At 43.0% G+C, this 19,362-nt stretch overlaps 1 protein-coding gene across 1 annotated transcript in view; it reads right to left on the bottom strand.

Annotated features, from left to right (window-relative positions):
• The window catches only part of LOC109880750 (potassium channel subfamily T member 2), a 94,476-nt gene extending 77,012 nt beyond the window's left edge, over positions 1–17,464 (bottom strand). Inside the window, exons 1-2 of the mRNA XM_031828004.1 lie at positions 17,340–17,464; positions 17,119–17,216 (exon numbers count right to left, since the gene is read on the bottom strand). Of these exons, the coding sequence (XP_031683864.1) occupies positions 17,119–17,207 (89 nt within the window). The 5' untranslated portion in view covers positions 17,208–17,216; positions 17,340–17,464. The remainder of the gene's footprint in view (positions 1–17,118; positions 17,217–17,339) is intronic.
• Positions 17,465–19,362: the final 1,898 nt, after the last annotated feature.

Raw genomic sequence — 19,362 nt, forward strand, 5'->3', positions numbered from 1 at the left:
AGCTTAGTGATGAGCTTCGTGGGCACTATGGTGTTGAACGCTGAGCTGTAGTCAATGAACAGCATTATCACATAGGTGTTTCTTTTGTCCAGGTGGGAAAGGGCAGTGTTGAGTGCGATTGAGATTGTGTCATCTGTGGATCTGTTGGGGCAGTATGCAAGTTGGAGTGGGTCTAGGGTATCCGGGAGTTGATGTGAGCCATGACCAGCCTTTAAAAGCACTTCATGGCTACCGATGTGAGGGGCGGTAATCATTTAGGCAGATTCCCTTTGATTCCTTGGGCACAGAGACTATGGTGGTCTGCTTGAAACATGTAGGTATTGCAGATTCGGTCAGGGAGAGGTTGAAAATGTCAGTGAAGACACTTGCCTCCTGGTAATCCGTCTAGCCCCGCGGCTTTGTGAATGTTGACGTGTTTAAAGGTCTTGCTCACATCGGCTACCGAGAGCATAATCACACAGTCATCCAGAACAGCTGGTGCTCTCATGCATGCTTCAGTGTTGCTTGCCTCGAAGCGAGCATAAAATGCTTTTAGCTCGTCTGGTAGGCTCGCGTCACTGGGCAGCTTGTGTCTCTGTTTCCCTTTGTAGTCCGTAATAGTTTTCAAGCCCTGCCACATCCGACGAGTGTCAGAGCATGTGTAGTAGGATTCAATCTTAATCCTGTATTGACGCTTTGCTTGTTTGATGGTTCGTCTGAGGGCATAGCGGGATTTATTATAAGCATCCGGATTTCCCGCTCCTTGAAAGTGGCAGCTCTAGCCTTTAGCTCGATGCGGATGTTGCCTGTAATCCATGGGTTCTGGATGGAATATGTAGGTATGGTCACTGTGGGGATGACGTTGTCGATGAGCTTATTGACAACGGCGATAACTGAGGTGGTATACTCCTCAATGCCATTGCATGAATCCCGGGAACATATTCCAAAAAATGCTAGCAAAACAGTCCTGTAGCGTAGCATCCGTGTCATCTGACCACTTCCGTATTGAGCTAATCACTGGTACTTCCTGCTTTAGCCTTTGCTTGTAAGCAGGAATCCAGAGGATAGAATTATGGTCAGATTTGCCAAATGGAGGGCGGGGGAGAGCTGTATATGTGTCTCTGTGTGTGGAGTAAAGGTGGTCTAGAGTTTTTTCCCTCTGGATGCACATTTAACATGCTGTTAGAAATTTGGGTAAACTGATTTAAGTTTGCCTGCATTAAAGTCCCCGGCCACTAGGAGCGCCGATTCTGGAGGAGCATTTTCTTGTTTGCTTATGGCCTTATAGAGTTGGTTGAGTGTGGTCTTAGTGCCAGCATCAGTCTGTGGTGGTAAATAGACGGCTCCGAATAATATGGATGAGAACTCTCTTGGTAGATAGTGTGGTATACAGCTTATCATAAGATACTCTACCACAGGCGAGCAACACCTCAAGACTTCTTTAATATTAGACATCGCGCACAATACAATGGTAGAAAGAGGTAAAAAGGTAGAAATACAAAAGGTAGAACAATTTAACATCCATTTGACTATCTTTGTGTCCTTCCTTGCTTTGCATAACTCCTTTTGAAATGTTCAAGGGCCTTCTTTTGATAGTAAGTATGCCGGTTCAAAAGTACATGGAAAAGAGAAAATGAAAAAAAGAGGACTCTCTCTCAAAAGATAAGGCCTTTAAAAAGCTCTCACAAATCACACTGATAGTGTGCATTGACAATGACGTGCATTTGAATTCTTTAATTGAGCGATTGAGAGATTTCATTTGTCACCTTACTCCCAATAAACATTCTGTGAGCGGAGATACGCCTGGTGTGTCCCAAGACCCACAATGCATGTATTTAGAAGAATAAAGGTGATAGATAAAGGATTAATGAGTGACTGTTTAAATCAGAGTGGGTAAGTTGAAGAGCAGTCAGAGATGACTTGGAGACACAGGAACAGGCAGACAAAGAGTGCGGCAACAACGCCAATCACACAGCCTACAAATAAGGAGAGAGGAATTCAATGGGGCGACAGGAGGCAGGGAAATTGCACACCACTATGGCAGCCTAGTCTCACAGTGTTAGGTGTGCTCCACTCTGCTTCCAGCATTGAAGGAAAGCCAGGCAGGGGCAATGCGACCCTGACCCAGATACACACTGGGTATTGAAGAAGAGGAAAAGGAGGGTTTCTTTGCGAAAGGAAAAACCTGTTCCCCTTCCTCAACAGGCTATAAGCTGAGAACATGTTTTTTTTCTTTATACTATTTTCATACAGAACTGAGAATGTATAGTATGTATCCACTGTGAAGAGACAGAACATCATTCATTGTTTTTATCAACACATTCACCAGCTGAACACAGACATGGTTATATCAACACACCACTGTAGACACAGATTCCTCACATCCCCATACTAAAGGTTTTATCAGAGTCTCAAGGCTCTGGCTATAACACCTCAAGATTCCCTCTCTCTTCTGCTCTCTCTCTCTCTTTCTCTCTCTCTCTCTCTCTCTCTCTCTCTCTCTTCTGCTCTCTCTCTCACTCTCTTCTGCTCTCTGTCTCTCTCTTCTGCTCTCTCTCTCTCTCTTCTGCTCTCTCCCTCTCTCTTCCGCCCCCTCTCTCTCTCTCTCTCTCTCTCTCTCTCTCTCTCTCTCTCTCTCTCTCTCTCTTCTGCTCTCTCTCTCTTCTGCTCTCTCTCTCTCTCTTCTGCTCTCTCTCTCTCTCTCTCTCTCTCTTCTGCTCTCTCTCTCTCTCTTCTGCTCTCTCTCTCTCTCTTCTGCTCTCTCTCTCGCTTCTGATCTCTCTCTCTCTCTCTCTCTCTCTCTCTCTTCGGCTCTCTCTCTCTAGGATGTGGATGTATACAGCTAGTATGCTATGGGGGAAAATAACACCAGTCATCTTCTGAACTGTGGCTGATATGAAGGTAAATCCTTGCTTGAGCCTCCGATGCTCACCTTTCCCCTGCCCCTGCAATCCCTTCACACACTGCACACAAAATGAAAGTCATCATTTCCCAGGTCTGTGCATTGTGCAGGCCACAATGACAGTAAGCATGTGTGCTCAACAGCCTTTCACTACCATTTCCAGCCAAGCTCTAATGTTAGATCTTTACTGATTAAACCACGCCATACATCATCAGTGCAGCTGTCCTCCATGCTACCTTCCCTTCACCCCCCCATCTCAGTGAATCATCCTCCATCCCTGTCTCTATCACTCTCTTCTCTCACTCCAGGAACCTGTGTTTACTCACACACGGTCTCGTCTCTCCTGTCCTACTTGAATGGGGGGTTAAAAGGCTTCGAGTGATAGAACGGGATTCCAATATGTCTGCAGAAAGAATTGGGTGTCAGCTACGATAGGACACTTTGGGTTTGAACTACAGTAAGTGAAGTAGGATGTTCTTGGGACGATCGATTCCTATTGTAGCTAAGACCTCTATTCAGTAAAGACCCTTATTTCCCCCTACCACTACCAATTACAACAGATAAACCACTGCTACTCAACTAAATACTGTAGAAGTTTTCTTATTCCAGCTACTCAGAAAGACAATGACAATCCGACCATCTGTGGCATTTCATCTACCAATCTCCTCATTCTACATGATGTATTGTACTCCGATGGGTGAAATATGAGCCGATTCATCTCTGTGTCCTCTCCTCAGTGTCTCATGGGCTGCTTGGAGCACGATACAATTCCTGCAGCGTGTTACACTAATATGATTTGGTACCGGGAGAGAAGCAATCAGATGGACGTGTGTTTGTGATCCCTCCACACGAGCACACACACACACGCACACACGCACACACACACACACACACACACACACACACACACACACACACACACACACACACACACACACACACACACACACACACACACACACACACACACACACACACACAGAAACACACACACACACACACACACACACACACACACACACAAAGAGAAGCGATAAGATATGTTTGCGATCCCTCCACACTCTCGTGGATAATTGCATTTTACAAAATACACTTATGCAACCATACCCCATGTATTGCATTTTTAGTAGAGTAGATTGGTTAATACTTGGTTAGTTCTTATTTCTAGAGAGGTTATTTCTTGGTTAGTTCTTATTTCTAGAGAGGTTATTTATTTATTGATCAAGACCATTGTGAGGCAGATAGATAACATCAGAGGTATTGATCCTTTCCTATGGTCTTCTTTCATCCATCCTGCATTCCAGTCTCCTTTGTCTTATTCAAAGCCTGGCTTTTGGGAATTTACAATAGTTTTACTAGATAGCATTATGTAGGTCTTATCTTACACAACATATTCATAACCAGTTTGTGGATAAAATCATGTGTGGTGTAAAGAGGTCAGCAAAGAGTCACTGTATGTGTAAAATAAATGTAAAAAAAAAAATATATATATATATATATACAGTGGGGAATGTTTGATACACTGCCGATTTTGCAGGTTTTCCTACTTACAAAGCATGTAGTGGTCTGTAATTTTTATCATAGGTACACTTCAACTGTGAGAGACAGGATCTAAAACAAAAATCCAGAAAATCACAATTTTGGCTGGCCGATCTGACAGTGCTTGTCTTACTAGAAAGCAGCAGTTGGGGAATACTCATACCAGGCTCATTAATGCATAGTGGTTGGGCAGGAAATAAACATTGGTTAAACAAAACTGTGGATTTAATCCGTCCGCTCCCTCAGAGGCCGTGCCTCTCACTGCCTGAGAATAAGATAACCACTCAGGATCTGCTCAAGGCTCTCTGGTCTATCCCATTGGTCTATCCTCCCTACAGCTGCCTCAGGCCAACCACAGGCCTGGGGTGAGGCAGATCATGTGGCTGTATACAGTTAGTATGATATGACGGAAAACACTAGTTGCCTTCTGCACTGTGACTGATGTGATTGTTTATCCTTGCTTGAGCCTCCGATGCTCGCCCTTTCCCTCTGTACACAAAATGAAAGTCATCATTTACCAGGGCTGTGCACTGTGCAGGCCCCAATGACAGTAAGTAAGTGTGCTCAATACCCTTTTACTCAAACCGATTTCTAGCCAAGCTCTACCCAGCTAACAACAAATGTTCTCACAACTTTACGTTCCCTTCAAATCACTTACTTACGGGCCCTTCCCAATGATGCAGAGAGAAAATAACAATAATAATAATAACACGAGAAATAAATACACAATGAGTAACAATAACTTGACTATACACACAGAGTCAGTGTACAGGGGTACAATGGGCATGGGCCCTCAGATCCTCAAAAAGTTATACAGCTAAACCATTGAGAGCATCTTAAATGGCTGCATCACCACTTGGTATGGCAACTGCTCAGCATTCGGCGGCAAGGCGCTACAGAGGGTAGGGCGTACAGCCCAGTACATCACTGGGGCCGAACACACTGCCAGCCAGGACCTCTATACCAGGCGGTGTCAGAGGAAGGCCCTAAAAATGGTCAAAGACTCCAGCCACCCAAGTCATAGTTATAAAAATAAAGGTAAAATAAAATAAAAAATGGACTGTTCTCTCTGCTACCCCACAACGAGCGGTATCGGAGCGCCCAAGTCTGGGACAAAAAGGATCCTGAACAGCTTCTACCCCTAAGCCATAAGACTGCTGAACACTTAATCAAATGGCCACCAGACTATTTACATTGACCCCCTTTATTATCTTTTTTTTTTTATTATCTATTTTTTTGCACACTCACTATACTCTATCCACACACTCACTATACTCTATCCACACACTCACTATACTCTATCCACACACTCGCTATACTCTATCCACACACTCGCTATACTCTATCCACACACTCACTATACTCTATCCACACACTCACTATACTCTATCCACACACTCACTATACTCTATCCACACACTCACTATACTCTATCCACACACTCACTATACTCTATCCACACACTCACTATACTCTATCCACACACTCACTATACTCTATCCACACACTCACTATACTCTATCCACACACTCACTATACTCTATCCACACACTCACTATACTCTATCCACACACTCACTATACTCTATCCACACACTCACTATACTCTATCCACACACTCACTATACTCTATCCACACACTCACTATACTCTATCCACACACTCACTATACTCTATCCACACACTCACTATACTCTATCCACACACTCACTATACTCTATCCACACACTCACTATACTCTATCCACACACTCACTATACTCTATCCACACACTCACTATACTCTATCCACACACTCACTATACTCTATCCACACACTCACTATACTCTATCCACACACTCACTATACTCTATCCACACACTCACTATACTCTATCCACACACTCACTATACTCTATCCACACACTCACTATACTCTATCCACACACTCACTATACTCTATCCACACACTCACTATACTCTATCCACACACTCACTATACTCTATCCACAATCCACACACTCACTATACGCTATCCACACACTCACTATACTCTATCCACACACTCACTATACTCTATCCACACACTCACTATACTATATCCACACACTCACTATACTCTATCCACACACTCACTATACTCTATCCACACACTCACTATACTCTATCCACACACTCACTATACTCTATCCACACACTCACTATACTCTATCCACACACTCACTATACTCTATCCACACACTCACTATACTCTATCCACACACTCACTATACTCTATCCACACACTCACTATACTCTATCCACACACTCACTATACTCTATCCACACACTCACTATACTCTATCCACACACTCACTATACTCTATCCACACACTCACTATACTCTATCCACACACTCACTATACTCTATCCACACACTCACTATACTCTATCCACACACTCACTATACTCTATCCACACACTCACTATACTCTATCCACACACTCACTATACTCTATCCACACACTCACTATACTCTATCCACACACTCACTATACTCTATCCACACACTCACTATACTCTATCCACACACTCACTATACTCTATCCACACACTCACTATACTCTATCCACACACTCACTATACTATATCCACACACTCACTATACTCTATCCACACACTCACTATACTATATCCACACACTCACTATACTCTATCCACACACTCACTATACTATATCCACACACTCACTATACTCTATCCACACACTCACTATACTCTATCCACACACTCACTATACTCTATCCACACACTCACTATACTCTATCCACACACTCACTATACTCTATCCACACACTCACTATACTCTATCCGCCCACTCACTATACTCTATCCACACACTCACTATACTATATCCACACACTCACTATACTCTATCCACACACTCACTATACTCTATCCACACACTCACTATACTCTATCCACACACTCACTATACTCTATCCGCCCACTCACTATACTCTATCCACACACTCACTATACTCTATCCACACACTCGCTATACTCTATCCACACACTTACTATACTCTATCCACACACTCACTATACTCTATCCACACACTCACTATACTCTATCCACACACTCACTATACTCTATCCGCCCACTCACTATACTCTATCCACACACTCGCTATACTCTATCCACACACTCACTATACTCTATCCACACACTCGCTATACTCTATCCACACACTCGCTATACTCTATCCACACACTCGCTATACTCTATCCACACACTCGCTATACTCTATCCACACACTCGCTATACTCTATCCACACACTCGCTATACTCTATCCACACACTCGCTATACTCTATCCACACACTCCCTATACTCTATCCACACACTCGCTATACTCTATCCACACACTCGCTATACTCTATCCACACACTCACTATACTCTATCCACACACTCTCTATACTCTATCCACACACTCGCTATACTCTATCCACACACTAACTATACTCTATCCACACACTCACGATACTCTATCCACACACTCACTATACTCTATCCACACACTCACACATACTACACTGACTCTCTTGCACTGGCTCTATGCACACTCACTATATTCTATCCACACACTCACACATACTACACTGACACTCCAACACACAAGACAGACAACATAAGCTCACACACACATGCATAGATGGGTTCAAGTCCAGGCTCTGGCTGGGCCACTCAAGGACATTCAGAGACTTGTCCCGAAGCCAATTCTGCGTTGTCTTGGCTGTGTGCTTAGGGTGGTTGTCCTGTTGAAAGGTGAACCTTCGCCCCCAGTATGAGATCCTGAGCGCTCTCTAGCAGGTTTTCATCAAGGATCTCTCTGTACTTTGCTCCATTCTTCCTTCCCTTGATCCTGACTAGTCTCTCAGTCCCTGCCGCTGAAAAACATCCGCACAGCATGATGCTAATCACCACCATGCTGCCAGGTTTCCTTCAGACATGAAGCTTGGCATTCAGGCCAAAGAGTTCAATCTTGGTTTCACCAGACCAGAGAATCTTGTTTCTCATGTTCTGAGAGTCCTTTAGGTACCTTTTGGCAAACTCCAACTGTCATGTGCCTTTTACTGAGGAGTGGTTTCCGTCTTGGCCTGTTTGGTGGAGTGCTGCAGAGATGGTTGTCCTTCTGGAAGGTTCTCCCATCTCCACAGAGGAATTCTGGAGCTGTCTCAGAGTGGCCATCGGGTTCTTGGTGGTTCCAAACTTCTTCCATTTAAGAAGGATGGAGGCCACTGTGTTCTTGGGGACCTTCCATGCTGCATCCTGTCTCTGAGCTCTACGAACAATTCCTTTGACCTCATGGATTTGTTTTTGCTGTGACATGCACTGTCAACTTTTGGACCTTATATAGACAGATGTGTGCTTTTCCAAATCATATCCAATCAATAAAATGTACCATAGGAGGACTCCAATGAAAAAAAGAATGCCCCTGAGCTCAATTTCGAGGCTCATAGCAGAGGGTCTGAATACTTATGTATTTGTAATAAATTAGCAACAAATTCTAAAAGCCTGTTTTCACTTTGTCATTATGGGGTATTGTGTGTAGATTGATGAGGATGTTTTAAAATGTAATCCATTTTAGAATAAGGCTGCAACGTAACAAAATGTGGAAAACGTCAAGGGGTCTGAATACTTTCCAAATGCACTGTACATGTTATTTAGGTCAGATAGGGGAGAGGCTGTGAGTTGTTGTTTTATTCGTTTTTTAAAGCTGATTTTGTTGTTTGCTTTCGTAATTTGAGACGGAAGGGAGTTTCATGTAACCATAGCTCAATACAATACTATGCGTTGCCTTAAATTTGTTTTGGACTTGGGGACTGTGAAGAGACCACTGGTGGCATGTCTGGTGGGATACATACTGTATGTCTGTCAGAACTGTATGTTTTTTTGTTTATACAGACAATTTGGAATTTTCATCACTGTAACATTTCTCATAAAAAAAACAAGAAGTGATGCTGTGCTGCGGGGACTAGCTTCCATTTAGCCACCAAAGCATTAGTGAGGTTGGCCACTGATGTTGGGCAATTAGGCCTGGCTTTCAGTCGGTGTTCCAATTCATCCCAAAGGTGTTTGATGGGGTTGAGGTCAGGGCTCTGTGCAGGCCAGTCAAGTTCTTCTACACCGATCTCGACAAACTATTTCTGTGTGGACCTCGCTTTGTGCACAGGGGCATTGTCATGCTGAAACAGGAAAGGGCCTTTTCCAAACTGTTGCCACAAAGTTGGTAGCACAGAATCATATAAAATGTCATTGTATGCTTAAGATTTCCCTTCACTGAAACTAAGGAGCTTAGCCCAAACCATAATAAACAGCACGAGCCCATTATTTTGCATCCACCAAACTTTACAGTTGAACTTCACACTATGCATTGGGGCAGGTAGTGTTCTCCTGGCATCCGCAAAACCCAGATTCGTCTGTCGGACAGTGTGATTCATCACTCCAGAGAACACGTTTCCAATGCTCCAATGGCGGAGAGCTTTATACCACCTCCAGCCCATTTCCTGAAGCTCCCAATGAAAAGTTATTGTGTTAACGCTGCTTCCAGGGGCTGTTTGGAACTCGGTAGTGAGTGTTGCAACCGAGGACAGACAATCTGTTCTGTGAGCTTGTACCGCCTACGACTTCGCGTCTGAACCATTGTTGCTCCTAGACATTTCCACTTCACAATAACAGCACTTACAGTTGACCGGGACAGCTCTAGTAGGGCAGACATTTTATGAACTGACATGTTGGAAAGGTGGCATCCTATGACTGTGCCACGTAGAAAGTCACTGAGCTCGTCAATAAGGCCATTCTACTGCCATTGTTTGTCTATGGACATTGCATGGTTGTGTGCTCGATTTAATACATGTGGCTGAAATAGCCGAATCCACTAATTTAAAGGGGTGTCCACATCCTTTTGTATATACAGTGTATATATATTTTGTATTTATTATTGTATTATACAGGGCACATTTGGAAAAGAGATCTAGGTCTCAATCTTCCCAGTCAAAACAAAGGTTAAATAAAAATGTAAAAAGGACATGCCGTAGGGTCTATCACACTGTGGATTCAACAAGTTTTTATCAAATGATCCCTACTGTATCTCTGAGCAGTCAATTATCATACTTAGCACTCTTAAGGCTAGGAGAGGAACACTGCACAAAGGGAGGTTTTATACATTACACTGTGACCACAGGTGAGGTACACAATGTTCCGATACATAGCATTCTTACTTAGACCACGAGAGGGGAGATAGCAATATTGTGCACAGTAGGGAGGCAGATGCAGCATTATAAAATATTATAAACCAGGTGGTTCGAGCCCTGAATGCTGATTACCTTAAAGCTGTGGTCTATCAGTCCTCATAGCATGGATATGACAAAACATGTATTTTTACTGTTCTAATTCCATTAGTAACCAGTTTATAATAGCAATAAGGCACCTTGGGGGTATATGATATACTCCGGTTTGCGTGTGCAAAATAACTGCCCTTAGCAATTATATTTTAGCCATATATCACACACGCTCCTGCCTTATTGCTTAATTATGATACAGAGTATGGAGGCAACCCCAGCATTATATAGTATTATTATGGTACAGAGTATGTAGGCAACCCCAGCATTATACAGTATTATTATGATACAGAGTATGGAGGCAGCCCCAACATTATACAGTATTATTATGGTACAGAGTATGGAGGCAGCCCCAACATTATACAGTATTATTATGGTACAGAGTATGGAGGCAGCCCCAGCATTATACAGTATTATTATGATTCAGAGTATGGAGGCAGCCCCAGCATTATACAGTATTATTATGGTACAGAGTATGGAGGCAGCCCCAGCATTATACAGTATTATTATGATTCAGAGTATGGAGGCAGCCCCAACATTATACAGTATTATTATGGTACAGAGTATGGAGGCAGCCCCAACATTATACAGTATTATTATGGTACAGAGTATGGAGGCAGCCCCAACATTATACAGTATTATTATGATACAGAGAATGGAGGCAGCCCCAACATTATACAGTATTATTATGATACAGAGTATGGAGGCAGCCCCAACATTATACAGTATTATTATGGTACAGAGTATGGAGGCAGCCCCAGCATTATACAGTATTATTATGGTACAGAGTATGGAGGCAGCCCCAGCATTATACAGTATTATTATGGTATAGAGTATGGAGGCAGCCCCAACATTATACAGTATTATTATGATACAGAGAATGGAGGCAGCCCCAACATTATACAGTATTATTATGGTACAGAGTATGGAGGCAGCCCCAACATTATACAGTATTATTATGATACAGAGTATGGAGGCAGCCCCAACATTATACAGTATTATTATGATACAGAGTATGGAGGCAGCCCCAGTTTATTTTTGTCAATAAAAGTCAGGGTCACCGGCACTGTTTAATTTGTCAAGGCTGAGATGCCGCCATTATCTGCCCACCGTGCCTCAGCTTCAGGGCTAAACATTGTGGATGATTCTGCCTGCCAATTAAAAACCTCAACCAAATGAATGCACATTAAAACTGTTTTGTTGTGTGTTTCCTTTGATGCTAATGTTTACCTACTGGGTGTGTTGGAGGGTTACCCAAAAAACTTCACATCAATCAGGAAGCTCATTAGAGCTTTGTGGACTCTGACACCCACAATGCCCCTCTCACCTCCACCACCTCCTCTCTCCCTGCCTCAGATCTGATCACAGACTCCATCTGTATCTCTGTATCACTCTCTTTGTACTATTCTGTCCCTCGTATCAACCATTGTGCTGCATAATTCTCTGTAATGCTGGATTCCTTATTGGAGAATCACATTAGATGAGTTCATTTACAAGATGTAATAGCTATCTCAGATCTAGATATAGAGCAGCAACAGATCACTTCCTCATAGTGATCAGGGAGAAGCAGACTATGAATATTAGCAGTTTCAATGGCTACTAATCATGTTCCGGGTTCTTTCATCCTTGCCAAATTGAGCCAGAAGGAGCTGGAGCATTGGAAGAGAAAATAGCAGAGATGTGGGTGAGATTGAATGAGGGATGATGGGGGAAGGCGACAGTCAAAAATAGATTTAGTCTTAAAGACAAAAAGCTCTCATTTGTATGACAATACCAGACTTTGCTCCAAGCCCCAATGAGACTGGCTGCTGTGATGAGACTGTCTCATTCCACTCTAAACAATTCAGCCAAACAAGTCATACTGTGGGGGGGATTCCTTTCCCTCTGTGTGTGTCATAAACTGTGTGTGTCTGTGTGTGTGTGTGTCATCCAACCTCAGACTGGCAAGTGGGTGTTGGAGCGAAACATTGGCACTTGAATAGATTGCCATGCCATAGTGAGCACCAAGTATGAAGGCTGCACAGACATTATTCTTGTTGTGTATAGACAACCATCAAACAAACACTTGATGAAGTATTAAGCTCTGGGTTGTGTACAAATGGTCCATCAAGTGCTTGATTCAAGACCATCACTGCTTTACTAATGAAAGGAAAATATCCTCGTCACTAGACAACCCCATAACCGCTCACATGGAACAACCAATGAGGGAGCAAGTCCAGCTCCCTTCACCTGACCTATACGATGATGATAGGTCAAACAAACGAGGGAAGCAATTGTAAAGGTTCACTCTGGGCTGAAAGGCAATAATCGGCAGAAAATAACAAGAGTTTACAGCTGTACTTCAAGCCTTGTCTGTTGTGGTGATCATTGCATTTCATCTCAGGATGAACGTTTACAATACTTGTGTCATACCTGCTAACAGAAGGTACTGTCTGTAACAATAGTGTTCGCTGATAGTTGACAAATGAATATTTTTAGCATATCACAGCATAAACCATACAATATCACCACTGCTGTAGTTAAATTCAGAATTCAGAATCCAGACGAGAGGCCTTGTAAGCCGCCTGATCTCGCGAGCTTACAGGAATGTTTGCCATGAGGCTATTTCAGTGGAAGTCTGAGCAGAGTGTTTGTGGTGTGTGAAGACAAGAGGCACTCCAGCAATCAAAACAAACATGGAAAGGGGAGGAAAGGGGAGGAGGGAGTTCAAGGAGGGTAAAGTAACGACATGGAACCATGTGTTGAGGAAATAGTGAAGGGGGAAGAGGGTCCATGGGCGACAGAGTGAGTGGAGGGGGAGTTAAAGGGCTCAGTAATGTGTGTTTTCCCAGAGCACAATGTGTGTGTATGTGAAAGAATATGACTTATGCGTGCAAGATGTGTGAACAAGTGTGACTATGTACGTAGATATGTGAACATTCTCTGGTTGTGTGTGTGTGTGAGTATGTGATATGTACGTGTGTATGTGTGCATATGTAAGCATGTGTGTGAGGATCCTAGTGTGAGTATGTACGTGTTTGTTTGTTTCCGTGTGTGTGTGTGTGTGTGTGTGTGTGTGTGTGTGTGTGTGTGTGTGTGTGTGTGTGTGTGTGTGTGTGTGTGTGTGTGTGTGTGTGTGTGTGTGTAAGTGGGAGAGTGTTGAAGCATTGATTAATAGAGCAAACATTGTGACATGCAGGACAAACTGTCTGTGATTCAGCCTGGGAATTAAGCTGTCTGTCACCATTAATCAGCCCACTCTCTCCTGCACCGAGTCCATTTTTACCTGGTAATACTCCCACAGCCATTGGGATCAACACCATGAATCAGGATAGGATAAAATGCCCTGCATCCCTCCTTCTCACTTTCATTCTGTCTCTGTCTTTCGCTCACTCTTTTTCTCACTAACTCTCTCTCACATGACCTCACACACACACACACACACACACGCACACGGACACAACCCCCCCCCCCACACACACACACAAACACTTACATTCCCATCACCACACCAGCTTCGAACATCATTTAGTCACTTTTCTCTTATTGAAACCCAGTCCCATTGAAGAGGAGTGGCACTCAGTTCCAACTGCTGGGTGTGTGATTAGAGGAGGTGTGTGTGTGTGTGTGTGTGTGTGTGTGTGTGTGTGTGTGTGTGTGTGTGTGTGTGTGTGTGTGTGTGTGTGTGTGTGTGTGTGTGTGTGTGTGTGTGTGTGTGTGTGTGTGTGTGTGTGTGTGTGTGTGTGCGTGAGAGAGAGTTTGTGAGAGAGTGTCTGCTGCCACATTCACCAAAGAGGAGTGCAGAGTGAACATGAAGAGATCCCACTGTGTCGCTCTGAGCAGCACTGTGCCTGCTGAAGCCTTTGGAGTGATGAGCACCCAGCCATCTCCACTACAGCAGGGAATATATTATACAGAAGTAGTACAACAATGTGCTCTCTCTGGGAGCAGCAGTTGAAGCACATCTGCTCAGTGTTCCTGGAAGCTCTCAGCCATGCAGACAATGGGGACAGTCCCGATGTTTATGGACCCCATGTTCCCCACTTAATGTCCACTTTGTTTCTGTCATATGCATTTTCCATCCTCCTCCTCAGACATTTGGCTACGGTGTTTTAGTTAATACCAAGAAGACTGATCTTCTACTCTTTCTAGGGGTTGGATGGACAGATATCTATGTAGATCACATTCTAACCGCATTCCGAAGAAAGGAAAGGGCCTCACTGTGCTAAAGACAACCTTGGCTTTCACCACTGAACTGTAACCAGGATGTATCTTTCTCCCCATCTGAGTGAGGTTACACATTACAAGAGGCTACTGGTGAGAGGATGACCATGCACAGACCACAAGGCCTGTACTTCACACTTAACAATAAGAACTTTGGGAGTTCATGGGAAATAATAGTATTGCAAGTGAAGTTAGGGTCCTTTTCAGCTCTGAGAGACAAATATGATTATAACACCCCATTTGTGACATATCTCAGATATTGTTTCAGTAATGTTATAGCATGACTGTTTATTTTTGAGACCAGGGCCAATCAACCGTAGTATTACTGCCTCTGTAGTATTGGATAACGTTGATCAAATGGAAGCCTTCTTCAACCCTTTTTATACTGAACAAAAATATAAACGCAACATGCAACAATTTCAAAGATTTTACTGAGTTACTGTTCATAGGAGGAAATCAGTCAATTGAAATACATTCATTTGACCCTAATCTATGGATTTCACATGACTGGGCAGGAGCGCAGCCATGAGTGGGTCTGGGAGGGCATAGGCCCACCCACATGGGAGCCAGGTCCACCCACTGGGGAGTCAGGCCCAGCCAATCAGAATGAGTTTTCCACACAAAGCGGCTTTATTTCAGACAGAAATACGCCTCAGCCGGATGTGGAGGTCCTGGGCTGGCGTGGTTACATGTGGTCTGCGGTTTTGAGGCCAGTTGGATGTACTGCCAAATTCTCTAAAACGATGTTGTCGGCCACTGATGATCGAGATATGAACATTCAATTATCTGGCAACAGCTCTGTTGGGCATTCCTGCCAATTGCACACTCCCTCAACACTTGAGACATCTGTGGCATTGTGTTGTCTGACAAAACTGCACATTTTAGAGTGGCATTTTATTGTCCCCGACACAAGGTGCACCTGTGTAATGATCATGCTGTTTAATCAGCTTCTTGATATGCCACATCTGTCTGGTGGATGGATTCTCTTGGGAAAGGAAAAATGCTCACCAAGAGGCATGTAAACAAATTTGTGCACCAAATTTGAGAGAAATAAGCTTTTTGTACATACATTCTGGGATCTTTTATTTCAGCTCATGGAAAATGGGACCAAGACTTTACATGTGCGTTTATATTTTTGTTCAGTACATATAGTCTTCTTAAATGATGTGATTTTAAACACCCACTCAGGAGGAAGACCACAAGCAATTGTTTTGGTGCAGGTTAGTGTTTTTCGTCATGAATTTTGACTTTGCAGCTGGCCTATCTATCATAAATCGCTCAGTTATGCCTCCAGGACAAAACTCATCCCAATTAAAACGTGAGCCTGCTATTTTGGTCCTCAATTTAACCTAACAACCAGGGGTCCAGTTGTGAAATGGTGGTTCAGTATTGCATTAGTCCCTATAATGAAATATCCACACCAAGTGTGGCAAGCATACTCATATTAATAAATATGCATGGGGAAACCATAACAAATACATTATCCTGAAAATGGATGGTTAAGTACAGGTTAACAGACACTCTTGGTAGGGCCATATGTTCTGCTTTTGGAACAGCCCTGACCATACCTAGCCAGGCTAAAGAAAGGGAGCATGATAAGTCAGCCCAATCTAAGGCTTGATAAATAATAGATAGGTGGTATAATGACTAAATTAATGGCTGCCAGAGGCTGACATTACTACCTAATTATTAACACTTTCCCAAATATACGTTCATAATTATAAATATCAAAATGGATTTCACATGCCTGACTTCCACGCATGCTGAAAAAACGTAATGCCTATCCAAACACACGCATGCACACACACATAAGCATTAACATGGAGTCTGTGCATTTAGTTCAGTCTTTTCCATTATGAAACCTGTTGCTGCTGCACAGTGGCTCGGTGTAGGCTATCCTCTTTCACAGCGCCATCAACAGAGCCAGATCAATAAAAATGACATTATTACAGTAGCCTACGTTCTCTTTTTTTGGTTGCGATGGCAACGCAAAGATGCATTTCTTAGTTTAGTGAGGGACTGCAAATTACGATTAATTTAACTTGGAGCAATTACAGGGTACCATGGGTAGGCTAGATTGTTGTGCGCCAACACAGGTTTCTTCAGAATAAACAAGTTGGAATATATTTCCTACCTGTCATCAGCCTGCCAGTCACCCAGCAACAGGTCTCGGAACCGGTACCGTGGAGGCAGCGGGAGCACCTCCTTCTCCAGCTCTACCATGGTCCCCTCCTGAGCGCCGAACCCACGAGCGCACAATGCCAGAGATTGAGAGGCGAACAAACAGAGACGCCTCTAGAAGGGCTTATCAAAATGAACAATTATTTTGTTATTCAACTTCCAAATAACACATACCTGTATGAGCACCCTAAAATGTTGTTAATTTATTACTGACACAATGTAATATCTTTCTTCTTCCAATGCAACAGGTCGAGGATGCTCCGCCGTGACATGCACGTGAGCACTTTTGGCTTGACAGGATGCGGAGCAACTGGTTGTCTCTTTGAACATCCGCTGGCTCCTTATGGACGCAGCGAAAGCAGACCCATTTGCTCGAACAATTACATACTCTGAGTCTACGAGTAGTAGGTTACAAGCCCAAATCCCTGCAGGGCACATTTTAAATACTGAACAAGCTAATCATATTTGCATAAGCTTTATAGTGATGTGTTGTCGTTTTACTGAAGATGCCTTGTTTATTTTTGTTCATTTATTCAGGACAAGCTCTAATTCTTGTTAATGTAAGCTCAAACCATTTATGAGTCATACGCGATATTAAGTTAATCCATTTAAGGACCTAATTTCTCTATATACTTTCAAATGACTAAAACCAAATCAAAACTGTGTAGAAATGATCATGGACTTATATTCATAGTTTATTGACTGTCCAGCTCGCTAATCATCACTGTGCAGTCAATGGGCCTACAGGTGAAGACTCAAGTTTACATACACTTTAGCCACATATATTTCAACTCAGTTTTGCACAATTCCTGACATTTAATCCCAGTAAAAATTCCCCGTCTTAAATCAGTTAGGATCACCACTTTATTTTAAGAATGTGAAATGTCAGAATAATAGTAGAGAGAATGATTTACTTCAGCTTTTATTTCTTTCATCACATTCCCAGTGGGTCATTAATTTACATACACTCAATTAGTATTTGGTAACATTGTCTTTAAATTGTTTAACTTGGGTCAAACGTTTTGGGTAGCCTTCCACAAGCTTCCCACAATAAGTTGGGTGAATTTTGGCCCATTCCTCCTGACAGAGCTGGTGTAACTAAGTCAGGTTTGCAGGCCTCCTTGCTCACATACGCTTTTTCAGTTCTACCCACAAATTTTCCTATAGGATTGAGGTCAGGGCTTTGTGATGGCCACTCCAAAATCTTTACTTTGTTGTCCTTAAGCCATTTTGCCACTGTAACAGGGTTATATTGGTGATTCCCCTTGCCACTTTATTGTTAAGCCAATGGGTTTTTGGTTTGAGTTTGTCTTGCCTTCACCTACTCAACATGGCATCTTATTGGCTGGTTTGCGTAGCTTGCTTACGAGGGGGGATGTTCCAGTTAGAATCGACCCAGTGAACAAGCACCAAACCAGCGGTAAGTTGTTGGTTGCAAAGCACTGTACATCAAAAGTGATTTTTATACTCTCAAGTGATGATTTAAATGTACAATTTATATCAAATTGTTTGTAAATGTTATTCGAACATCACACATAAGATGCAGTGGTTTTTGGAGAATATTTGTTGTGCATTTTGTTGTAGAGAATTCCCGCCAGTACTAGCTAGCAACTTACCGTGTCTGGTGGGGGGGTTTCATATATTTTGTACAGTGCGTGAGTGCAGAGTTGGATGGTGAGACGTGCATTGCATGACGTGCAATTTTATGTCGTTCTTATCAGGTACATTGTTAACGATATTATATTGTAATTGTATTATTTTGGTAACTCCCCAGTGAACAAGCACCAAACCAGCGAATAAAGCTACATGACTGGTGCTACATGTTGGAGTTCCGTGTCGATGACTGATTGTACACAACGCCAGACGAGTACTGTTACACCACAACTTTGGAAGTACGCTTGGGGTCATTGTCCAATTGGAAGACCCATTTGCGACCAAGCTTTAACTTCATGACTGATGTCTTGAGATGTTGCTTCAATATATCCACATCATTTTCCTACCTCATGATGCCATCTATTTTGTGAAGTGCACCAGTACCTCCTGAGGCAAAGCACCTCCACAACATGATGCTGCCACCCCTGTGCTTCACGGTTGGGATGGTATTCTTCGGCTTGCAAGCCTCCCCCTTTTTCCTCCAAACATATCGATGGTCATTATGGCCAAACAGTTCTATTTTTGTTTCATTAGAAAAAACGTA

The sequence above is a fragment of the Oncorhynchus kisutch genome, linkage group LG6, assembly GCF_002021735.2.
Source record: "Oncorhynchus kisutch isolate 150728-3 linkage group LG6, Okis_V2, whole genome shotgun sequence".
NCBI classification, from domain to species: Eukaryota; Metazoa; Chordata; class Actinopteri; order Salmoniformes; family Salmonidae; genus Oncorhynchus; species Oncorhynchus kisutch.